This window comes from Peromyscus californicus, unplaced genomic scaffold, assembly GCF_007827085.1.
Source record: "Peromyscus californicus insignis strain IS unplaced genomic scaffold, ASM782708v3 Scaffold_3__1_contigs__length_106647218, whole genome shotgun sequence".
NCBI lineage: Eukaryota > Metazoa > Chordata > Mammalia > Rodentia > Cricetidae > Peromyscus > Peromyscus californicus.
This window is the reverse complement of record NW_026294551.1, coordinates 6,224,649-6,236,709: the sequence shown is the minus strand read 5'-3', so window position 1 is coordinate 6,236,709 and position 12,061 is coordinate 6,224,649. Positions and strand designations below refer to the sequence as shown.

The window sequence follows — 12,061 nt, the reverse complement described above, 5'->3', positions numbered from 1 at the left end:
AAATTGAAAGGCAGTTGCCTCCCATCCATAAGGGAAGTGGGAAACACTTGTTCTGGTCCGTGGCTTATATTTTATTTTTGGATCTGATTGAGGGCAATCGTGGACTTCCAGGTAGTTGTTGGCCTCCTCTATGGAGCTTGGTGGTAGGCTTGTTGGTGAGTGGAAATGTTCACGCGTCCTCTGCCCTCCAGGTTGTGCCTCTACGACATGGCACGCTCCCTTGTGACCCTGACTGCGCAGCACAGATCCGAACAGTGTCAGCTGCACGTCTGCACCAAGCTGGTGGAGCCCTTTGAACCACACGTGGACTTTCTGTACATGGTTCTTGGGGAGCTGGAGCATGATGAGGGTAAGCTGTGCTCCCTAAAACCTGCTTCACTCTGTCTCTTGAGCTGGGGCGTCTTTGTCTTTTATGTAATCAAGAATGCACTGGGCCTGGGACACACAGCTTTAATCCCAACACTCAGGAGGCAGAGGCAGGCAGATCTCTGTGAGTTCCAGGCCACCCTGGTCTATAGAGTGAGTTCCAGGACAGCCAAGGCAAAACAGAGAAACCCTGTCTCAGACAAAAACAAAAAATAAAAGAATCAGGGAAATGTGGGGGTGGGGATATAGCTCAGTTGGTAAAGTTCTTGCCGTACACATGTGAGGACCTGAGTTCAGATTCCCAGAACACACTGAAACTCTATAGGTGTCTGATTCCAGTGTTCCTACAGGGAGGTAGGGAGCAGAGACCAGACTGGTATATACCATGGTGAGCAAGAGACCTTGCCTCAAACAAGATGGAGGTGAGGACTGACTCCTAATATTGTCCTCTGATGTCTACACATGTGCCGTGGCATACACAAGCCAACACAAAGAACTAAAAAAAAAAGTCCAGGCAGTGGTGGCGCACGCCTTTAATCCCAGCACTCAGGAGGCAGAGGCAGGTGGATCCTTGTGAGCTGGAGGCCAGCCTGGTCTGCAAAGTGAGTTCCAGGACAGCCAGGACTGTTACACAGAGAAACCTTGTCTCGAAAAACCAAAAACGAAAATAAAGGAGGAATGGATTGGCCTGTCCTATGATCTACTGGGGTTACTGTTGCTTACAGATCAGCCCCGGAGGTCAAGGACTCTTAGGAAGCAGGTGTGACTGGACTCTGGTGGACCAGCCATGTGGTGCCACGTCAGAAAAGGGATGGGGAGTGACCAAAGAGAAGTCAGGTTTCTGAGGGTCTGTGTGTGATGATGTAATTTGCTAGATCTTCAAATGTGCCCACCAGCCCTTAATCTATGTCTTATGGCTCCTTCACTAAAACCAAAACTCAAGAGAAGACGGGGCCAGGAAGTCAGGGCAAGAGAAATAAAATGCACAAGGAGGAATAGAAACAGTCTGGAACAGCCATCTTCCTGCATGAAGAATAGAAGACAAGGAGGGAGTATGGCCAAGTGGGAGATGCCCAGCATGCATCAGTCCTGGGTCCCAGCAGCAGCCTAAAAAAAAAAACAAAAACAAAAGCAAGAGTTGAGCAGGCTGAGCTCCTGGGTCATGGAGAGGACGGCATGACTGACTCCTGGGGTGGAGATGCTTATCACCGACATCCTGTGGGGGGTGTGCTGAGTTTATATCCTCATTTTCACATGCATTTGCTTCCCTAACCCCGTTATCAAAGGAATGTTGCTCACTGTAGAGCATTTAAAGAGTAAAAGGAAAGAGGAAAGGGGCTGAGGATGGAGCTCAGCAGCGGAGCACTTGGCTGCCTTGCATAAGGCTCTACTTAGTCACCAACAGTGCAGAGATGGAGGAGGGAAGAAAGAAAGAGACAGGAAAAGGTCACCGTTGATCCTACCCAGAGACAGGAACTGTCACTAACCTTGCACGGTGCCCCTCCACTACTTTCCACTTTTGTATTATTAGAAAAAAATGTCTCCTTACAGTGTCCTGTCTGGTTCCACCCTGAGTTCAACTGATTCTCTTGCCTCAGCCTTCTGGGTGATCGGCTCTGCAGGGCATGGTGCAGTACCTGACTTCAGTAGTTGGTAGGCCGCCTGTCTGCCTACTCTCTCTCAGCAGACAGCGAGGAGTTTTATTTAAATGGACAGTACAGGGGGCTGGAGAGAAGGATTATCAGTTGAGAGTACTTGTTGCTCTTGCAGAGGATCCCTGTTCAATTCTCAGCACCCTATAACGCCAGGCCCAGGGGATCTAACACCTCATTTGGCCTCCACAGGTACTGTATGTATGTGATGCACAGACATACATGCAGGCAAAACACCTATACACGTAAGATAATAAAGTAAATAAATCTTTAGAAAATGATAAGTGAGATACAGTACAGAGTCCACTACCAGGGAGCAGTAGGCAGCTTCAGCTGGAATGTGTCTGTGGGTTTTGTTTTGTTTTGTTTTGCTTTTTTTAAGTTTTTAAAAACCATTTAACGCCGGGCAGTAGTGGTGCACACCTTTAGTCCCAGCACTCGGGAGGCAGAGGCAGGCAGATCTTTGTGAGTTTGAGGCCAGCTTGGTCTACAGAGCGAGATCCAGGAAAGGTGCAAAGCTACACAAAGAAACCCTGTCTTGAAAAAAATAAATAAATAAAATTTTTTAGTGTGTGTATGTGTGTGTGTGTATGTGTGTGTGTGTGTGTGTGTGTGTGTGTGTGTGTGTGTGTGTGTGTGTGTGTGTTGTTGTTGTTGTTTTTGAGACAGGGTCTCGTGTATCCTGGGCTAGCCTCAAATTAGCTATATAGTTAAGACTGGCCTTAAACTTGTGATTAGAGCTGGAAAGATGGCTCAGCAGTTAAGATCATTGTTCATTCCTGCAGATAACTACACCTGTTGTGATATATTCACAGCACCCCGAATGGCAGCTCACAACTGTCCATAACTCCAGTTTCAGGGGCTGTGACAGGCTTGTCTGTTCTCTATAGACACAAGGCTTGCACATAATACACAGACATACATGCAAACACTCATACACGGAAAATAAATATATCTGGAAAAAAAAAAACAAAACAAACAGAAAACCGGGGGGTGATGGCACACACCTTTAATCCCAGCACTTGGGAGGCAGAGGCAGGAGGATCTCTGTGAGTTTGAGGCCAGCCTGGTCTACAAGGCCAGTTCCAGGACAGCCAGGACAAGAGAAACCGTGTCTTGAAAACAAACAAACAAACAAAAACCTTGTGGTCCTCCTGCCTCTGCCTCCCAAGTGCTGGGGTGACATGCATGCCCCACCAGACCCAGCTATGAAATGAAACTCCCCTCCCACCCCTTTGCTTTGCTTTGGGACAGAAACTCTCACTGTATAGCCCAGGCTGGCCTTGAATTTATGGTCTTCCTGCCTCTGACTCCTGACTACTAGGATTTCTCATATATGGAACCACAGCCAGCTAAATTTTTAGACTTTTCTTAGCATTTTAAAAATAACTTACCAAATTGGGTATTTATGTATTTTGAGGCAGGATATCATTTCATACCTCAGGTTGACTGGAATGTACTACATCGTAGACCATGCTGGCCTTGAACCCACAGCAGTCCTTCTGCCTTAGTCTCCCACATGCTAGGATTATAGGAGTGTGCCAATGTACCTGGCTGTTCCTTAGCTTTTCTGTTTGTTTTTTAGATAGGTCTATGTAGCCCAGGCTGTCCTGGAATGTACTGTATAGACCAGTCTGTCCTGTTGGCCTCAAGTGACTTGAATCTTCTGACTCATCCAGAAGGATTAAGACTAGCAGCATGGACTACCATGCCTAGTACACTTATGTCTCTTAATTTATACTTTTAAAAATCCATGGGCTGGAAGATGGTTGGGGGTTAAGAACACTTGCTCCTCTTGCAGAGGACCTGGGTTTGGTTCCCAGCAACCAAATCTGGTAGTTCACAACTGCCTATAACTTCAACTCCCCTTCTGGACTGTGCGGTCTCTTCACCCATATTCATTCCCAGTCTCACACACACACACACACACACACACACACACACAATTAAAAATAAAATCTTAAAAAAAATTTATAGTGAGTTATAACCTTGGATGAAATACATTAATGAAATTTGTTAATTAAATAGGGAAATTAATTAGTTTAAAAATAGAAATTAGCCGGGCAGTGGTGGCGCACGCCTTTAATCCCAGCACTCGGGAGGCAGAGCCAGGCGGATCTCTGTGAGTTCGAGGCCAGCCTGGGCTACCAAGTGAGTTCCAGGAGAGGCGCAAAGCTATACAGAGAAACCTTGTCTCGAAAAACAAAACAAAAAAAAAAAAAAAAATAGAAATTAATTAAATGGTTGATTTTAATTATATTGGGGTTTTTTGTTTGTTTGTTTTTTGTTTTTGTTTTTTAAGATAGGGTTTCTCTGTGTAACAGCCCTGGCTGTCCTGGACTCACTTTGTAGACCAGGCTGGTCTTGAACTCACAGAGATCTGCCTACCTCTGCCTCCCAAATGCTGTATTGGATTTAATAAAAGTTCATCTCACTCAGATTTAAGCTTTGAACATCAAAGTTCCTATCCTCATAATTGATTTGGCACAGATGTGAGAGGAGGCACAAAGGGCCTTTTATCTTTAAAGAAAAGACAATTTCATGACTGCGTGTGCGCACACGCACGTTCATGTTTGCCTCAGCATGCGTAAATGTGCTGGTATGGTGCTCCTTAAGGCCAACTCTCCAGCTGCTGTTTGATTTTTTTTTTTTTCCTTATAACTTTTTCTGCATTTTTCTGAGTACTTCATACATGCCACTCTGATCTTGAGTGAGGAGTTAAAGAGCAAGCAGTGGGTGGAGCCCTGTGTAGGCTGAGTGTGGCCATGTCTGTCCTGACCTCTCACCTGGGCAGAGGGTATACTGTGCGGGTGCTTTCAACCTTCCTGGGCATGGCCTTAAGTCCTCTCTGGGTGCAAAGGTCCATCAAACATGTGTTGTGCCCTGTGTCCAGGTTGAAAGTCCTGAGGACGAAGGAGAGGTTAGTTAGAGGAACTTTGCTAACGTTTCCTGTAGAGCCAGCCACAAGACTAGTGTGAGACAATGCGAGCTATGAGATGAACTCCTAAGATGTGACAGCTCCTGGTACCACCCACGGGCCTGAGGGGCTCCTGTCTGGACATGAGGTGTTTCTGACCACTTCCCCAGTCCAAGGGTTCCCGGCTTTGTAATTAGCAATAATCACACTTTGTATACGCCCCACTGGCTGTAAGAACTGCCACTTCACAAATCTCATTTCTGCTCTTTTCAAAACTGCTGTAAAAAGTTGAATTGGCTCGTGGTGAGTGTATATGCATATTATAGGGCACAAGGTGACATTTTAGTACTTGTCCATGATAGATAATGAATGGCCACATACAACAATTGGCATATCAATCTCTGTAGACATTTCGTGTGTGTCTGTGTGTGTGTGTGTGTGTGTGTGTGTGTGTGTGTGTGTGTGTGTTAGGAATACTAAAAAGTCCTCTCTAGCTGTTTTGAAATATTCAAGTAGTTGGCAACAAGTGGGCCTGGTGGTTCAGGACTGTAATCCTAGCTACCTAGGAAGTTCAAGGCCTGCCAGGGATACAGCCTGGGCCTCCAAAAGTTAAAAACAGAAAAGAAAAAAAAAAGCTGGGAAGGGGGCGCACAGTTCAGTGGTGAGAACACAAAGGCAGGAGCTTCTCTAGGAGAGACAAGGGGCATGAGGAAGCAGTTACATGTTTGGTAACTGCCTGAATAGCTGTCACAGAGCCTGAGGCCAGGCTGACCAGGTCACAGGGAAGAGTTTCTAGGCAGATGGAGGGAAGCTGCGCAGGGAGAGAGAAGATCTGAAGTCCTTGTGTTATAGGAATCCATGCAGAGGTCTGTGGTCTTCCTCCACCCATCCGGGGGTGTGACCAGGGAGGGTAGAGGCTGGAGTTCATCGGGCAGGAAGGAAGCTTGAAAGGCCAAGGCTGATCCCTACAATACCATGAAAATGACTGGAAGGTACTTAGGGCCAGCCGAGGGGACAGAGAATGTGAGAGGAAATCCAGGAGTCCCGGGGGCCTGTCGGGGCTGAAGTGGGCTGCGGTGGGAGGAAAAGGGCAGGGACGTAATTGAGAACAGTGTTTCTACAGCAGAGGTGGAGGATCCAGGGCAACCAGTCCAAGGTGCGAGGTGGGTGTGGAAGGTAGAACTGGGGCAGAGGTGAACAGTGGTGTAACTGGTTATCAGTGGGAAGGAGGAGACGGGGTGCGGTGTGAAACCTGAGCAGCGGGGAAACTCTGGACTCAACCTCCCAGCTCAGTGGGGAGTGTGGGAAGACCCGCTTGTCTGGATGATGCCAGGTTCTAGCCAAGTCCCACAGCAAAGCTAGGAGCATTCTAAAGACTCTGGAAGAGAGAGACACAATCTCCCAGAGGGTGTAAAAGGAAGGTTGCAGCAGTGTGTGCGGCGGGATGAGAACATGGTGGGGTTTGGGGTGATAGGTCAAGGACAAGCTCTGCTGTAGTCAAGGGACCACCATTAAGGGGTACACACGGCAGTGCTAGTGCTCTCCGAACAGCAGGGCAGCAATGGGACTTGGCAGTTGTGTGTGCTAACAGGGGCCTCCTGCGGGCCAGGCAAGTGCTTATGTGTCTACTGTCTTAGATGGTCTCTCTTATACACTAGACTGGCTGTGTATTGGAGGATGACCTTGAACTCCTGATCCCCTACCTCCTGAGTGCTGGTATTCCAAGTGTGTGCCACCATGTCCATTTTATGTGGTGCTGGGGCTCAGACCCTAGGCTGAGTGGGTTCTAGGCAAGTACTATACCAGCTGACCTACATCCCCAGCCTTTTCCTTTCCTTTGAAGATTTATTTTATTTATTTATTTATTTATTTATTTATTTATTTATTTATTTATTTATTTTGGTTTTTCGAGACAGGGTTTCTCTGTGTAGCTTTGCGCCTTTTCCTGGAACTCACCCTCGAACTCACAGAGATCCGCCTGGCTCTGCCTCCCGAGTGCTGGGATTAAAGGCGTGCGCCACCACCGCCCGGCCGATTTATTTTATTTTTAAGTGTGTGTGTGTGTGTGTGTGTGTGTGTGTGTGTGTGTGTGTGTGTGTATGTGTGTGTGTCTTTCTGTCTGTATATAGGTATGTGCACATATATGCAGGTACCTATAGAAACCAGAGGCCTTGGATTGCCCTGGAGCTGGAGTCAAATGGTTGTGAGCAATTGCTGGGAACTGAACTCAGGTCCTCTGCAAGAGCAGTTTGTGCTCTTAACCACTGACCTGTTTCCCAGTCCCTTTTTTTTTTTTTTCCATTGTACATTTTTGGCATGCTGAAGGTCAAACTCAGGGCTGCATACACTAGACAAGTATTCCATTTATTGTTTGAGATGAGGTTTCCAGTCAGCCACACCTTTCCAGGAGCTAGGATTCTAGGCAAGCCCCAACATGCCCAGTTCTCCTCACACCTCTTCCAGTTAGAACTGAGGCCACGGGCAGCTGTCCCCAATCATGTGCGCCCATGCCCATATTATTCCTTCCATCCAAAACAAGCTGAAACACCTGGACTGCCAGCCTTGGGTTGATTGTACCATGGGACGCCATCTGTTCTGTGGGTCACTTACTCTGTTACATGCAGTGAAGTGTTGCCCAACTAAGACTATTGACCTTAAAAATAGAAGTAATGGAGCAGGAGAGCTGGTTCAACAGTTGAGAGTGCTTGCTGTTCTTCCAGAGGATCCAAACCTGGTTCCCAGCACCCACCTCAGGCAGCCCACAGCCACCTGTAGCTCCAACTCCAGGGGAGTAAATATTCTCTTTGGGCCTTCATAGGCAACTGCACTCATGTGCACATACCCACACACATATACACTTAACTTAAAATTTTAAATCTTGGGAGCTAGAGAGATGGTTCAATGGTTCAGAGTACTGGCTGCTCTTCTAGAGGACCCAGGTTCAATTCCCAGCACCCATGTGCTAGCTCACAATCACCTGTAACTCCAGTTCCAAGACATCCCTTGCCCTCTTCTGACCTCCCCAAGCACCAGGCACACATGTGGCCAACAGATACACATGAAGACGAAACATTCACACACACACAAAAGGCTGTGCAGCATGGCGCACGCCTTTAATTCCAGCACTCGGGAGGCAGAGCCAGGTGGATCTCTGTGAGTTTGAGGCCAGCCCGGTCTACAGAGCAAGATCCAGGACAGGCACCAAAACTACACAGAGAAACCCTGTCTCGAAAAAACAAACAAACAAACAAACAAAAAACCCGAAAAACAAACAAACAAAAATATACACACAAAATAAATAAAAATATTTTAAACATTTAAACCTTGTAAATAATGTAAATGAACACTTTTAAAGATTCTGTGAGGCTGGGCGGTGGTGGCACACGCCTTTAATCCCAGCACTCAGGAGGCAGAGGCAGGCGGATCTCTGTGAGTTCGAGGCTAGCCTGATCTACAAAGCGAATTCCAGGAAAGGCGCAAAGCTACACAGAGAAACCCTGTCTCAAAACACACACACACAAAAAAAAGCAAAACAAACAAAACGATTCTGTGAGAGCACACACACATGCATAAACAAACACACACACAGACATACACACACAGACACACAGACACACTCACACACGGTCACTCTCCCAGTCTCCCCTCACACACACACCGATTGAATAAATGAATTTAAAAGAAGGAAACAAAGCCAGCCGTGGGACTAGAGAGATGGTTAGTAGTTAAGAGGGAACATTGCTCTTCCATAGCATCCAAGTTTGGTTTCCAGTAGCCATGTCGGTTGGCTCCCACTGGCCTATCACTTCAGTTCACCTCTGGCCTTGATCACCTGTGCTCATGTGCACAGATGCACGTGCACACACAGAATTAAAAAATAATAATAAATATTTTTAAAAAAGGTTCTGTGAAATTTAAGCAGATTTCTAAGAAAATCTTTACACCAGAAGTTTGGGAACATTTGACATGGGCTCCTGTTTTGAGTTTAGTATCTCCCATCCCTCCTTCCAGAAACCTCCCCCATGGCGTTCACATCAGGGCCTCATTCCTGCTGAGGAAGAGCTCTCAAACTCCTCCCGTGCCTTCCCTGTTTCTTTTGATTCATTTTGTTTTGAGACAGGGTGTCTCTATATGTGTAGCCCAGGCTGGCCTGGAACTTGCTCTCAAACTCACAGAGATCTGCCTGCCTCTGCCTCTCCCTCCCACGTGCTGTGCCCCCACCTCCTGGCTGTTTGGTTTTGATTATGTATTGTTATTGTGTGTATGTGTGAGTACAGGTTCCCACAGAAGCCAGACCTGGAGTTACAGATGTTTATGAGCCACCCAACATGGACGCTAGGAATCAAACTCAGGTCTTTCAGAAGAAGAGCAAATGCTCTTAACCACTGAGCCATCTCTCCAGCCCCCAACCCTCCATTTTGACATTGTGATCATCTGATTCTGTTCTTGTTCTTGCCGATCCTTCAAACTCTTGAGAGCAAAGTGTGTGCCCAGGCTTCTCAGGGTGGTATGAATGTTTGATTGACATGTGTAGATGTTATTCAAATCTTAGGTGGTCTTTTAATAAAAAACCCAGAGCCAGCCGGGTGGCGGTGGCACATGCCTTTAATCCCAGCAGTCAGGAGGCAGAGCCAGGCAGATCTCTGTGAGTTCAAGGCCAGCCTGGTCTACAGAGCGAGATCCAGGACAGGCACCAAAACTACACAGAGAAACCTTATTTCAAAAAACCAGAAAACAAAACAAAAAATCCAGAGCCAGATATCAGGGTGAAAGCTGAAAGATCAGAGAAGCAGAGCAGCCAGCCTCTAGTTCTTCCATCTACAAAATCCTCAGCCTAAAGAGAGTGTGTTCTGTTTCCTCACACCTTGTATACCTTTCTCTGCCCTGCCATCTTACTTCCTGGGATTAAAGGCTTGTGTACTTCCCAAGCAAAGGCATGAGCTCTCAAGTGCTAGGATTAAAGGTGTGTGCCACCACTGCCTGACCTCTGTGTCTAATCTGGTGGCTGGCTCTGTCCTCTGATCCTCAGGCAAGTTATTAGGGTACACAATATATCACCACATGTAGATATCCCCTGGCCAGAGGCCTGAGTAGTGATAACCGGCAGCCAACACCCATTCATAGGTGCAGATGGAGCCAGATACTGAGGCCTCTGTGAGTAACGCCATCTCTGCCACTCGGCACCCAGAAAATGAGGCTCAAACAAGTTCATTTTTCACAAGCAACCTATGCAGGTGGTTGAAACTAGACAGCTTGATGATGAGTTCTGCCCCCAGACTATCTGCAATAGGTAAATGGCCTAGACTAGAAAGGTCAGGCTAGACTTCAGCCAGAAAGCTGTTATCCCAAATGCATCAAAAATAGATGGAGTAATTGAGCTATTCATTGAAGTTCCTGGGAAACAGTGAGAACTCCAGGGGAAGTTCTTTCTAAGCCAGGCATGGTGACATGTCCCTGTCATCCCAGAACTTGGGAGGTAGATGTAGGGGATCATGTGTTGAGGGTCATCCTAGGATAGATAGCAAATTCCAGGATAGCCTGAACTGTACTAACCCCGTCGAAAAGCAAGTAGGGGCTGAAGAGACGGCTCCAAGATTCAGAGCACTCACTGCCTTTGAGAGGACCTGGGTTCCATTCCCAACACTCACATGGTGGATCAGAACCATCCATAACTCCGGTTCCAGAGGATCTGATGCCCTCTTCTGTCCTCTGGGGGCGCCCAGGAACACACATGGTACAATTACCTGCATGCAGGCAAAACATCCATGCACATAAAATAAATCTGAACATAAATAAGTAAATATCGGGGCTGGAGAGATAGCTAGATGGTTAAGAGCATTTGGTGCTCTTACACAGGACATGGGTTCGGTTCCCAGCACCCACACAGTGGCTCACACCACCTGAAACTCCAATTTCAGGGGATCCAATACCCTCTTCTGCCCTCTCAGGGTACTGCAGCCCCACTGTGCATCTGCATACATGTAGGCAAACATTAATCCACATAAAATAAACAGAATTTTTTTTCTTTTGAGACAGGGTTTCTCTGTGTAACCTTACCTGTCCTGGGACTGGGACCAGGCTAGCCTACAGAATTTACAGAGATCCACCTGCCTCTGCATCCTGAGTGCTGGAATTAAAGATGTGTGCCACCACTACCTGGCAAAAAAAAAAAAAAAAAAAAAAAAAAAATATATATATATATATATATATATATATATATATATTTAAATAAAAAAAGCTAAACGCCTGTTGTGGACATCCCAATGTCTTTCCTGTTTGATATTACAGGAACACTGGCATTATATATTAGGTCACCACTACATCTGCCAGCAGGTCCCCAACCCCCTTTCCCAGGGTAGGGTGATTTCCCCTTATAAGGCCAACCTTGCTTGGAGCTCAGTCCCTTGGATTTATCTATCAATATGGTTTCTCTTCACTCCAATTTCCAATGCCACTGGTCCTAGGGTGCCAAGGAAGGTGTTCCTAGAGCAGACAGTGTTTCCTCAACGCTGGACTTTTGGAAGGCAAAGGAATTAATGGCAGAGTTGGAATGTGGAGGTTCAATTCCTGCTTCCTGACTTACATCATGAGCCCACAGTTCTGGGTATCCTGGAGACAAAGTTGCCAGCTTTCTTAGTGCCTCAGGAATGAACACCAGGAAGCATCTGTAGAGTGTCACAGACCCTCTAGGAAGTCACTGCTATGCGTCGGTGTCTGTCTTTCAGATGGAGGTTCTGTGGTGAAGGCCCGACTGCTCACCTGTGTGGAGGGGATGGATCTGTCCATGTTAGAAAAAGCCATCTTGGAGCAGAGGCTGTACCTGCAAAAGAAGCAGCAGCCAATAGGAGACACCAACACCTTGCCACCCCCTCCACCTGCTCCTCATTCCCAGTGACAGCCTTCATCTGGAACCAGAGAGCAGAAAGCAGCGGCAGGGGTGGGGGTACCCCTTTCCTGGACTCTAGACTGACCTGTGAATGAACCCCCACCCCAAGCCGGCCATGGTGGCCCATGCCTGTAACCCCAGCGCTAGGGAGGCAGAGTCAAGAGGATCGGAGTTTAAGGCCAATCTGAGCTACATGAGACCCTATCTCTAAAATAAATAAAAAATATATAAATAAATATC

At 47.0% G+C, this 12,061-nt stretch overlaps 1 protein-coding gene across 1 annotated transcript in view; it reads left to right on the top strand.

The window, feature by feature from the left end:
- Nucleotides 1-12,061, top strand: part of Ten1 (TEN1 subunit of CST complex) — a 19,009-nt gene extending 6,948 nt beyond the window's left edge. Inside the window, exons 3-4 of the mRNA XM_052757421.1 lie at nt 192-349; nt 11,661-12,061. Coding sequence (XP_052613381.1) covers nt 192-349; nt 11,661-11,830 — 328 coding nt within the window. The 3' untranslated portion in view covers nt 11,831-12,061. The remainder of the gene's footprint in view (nt 1-191; nt 350-11,660) is intronic.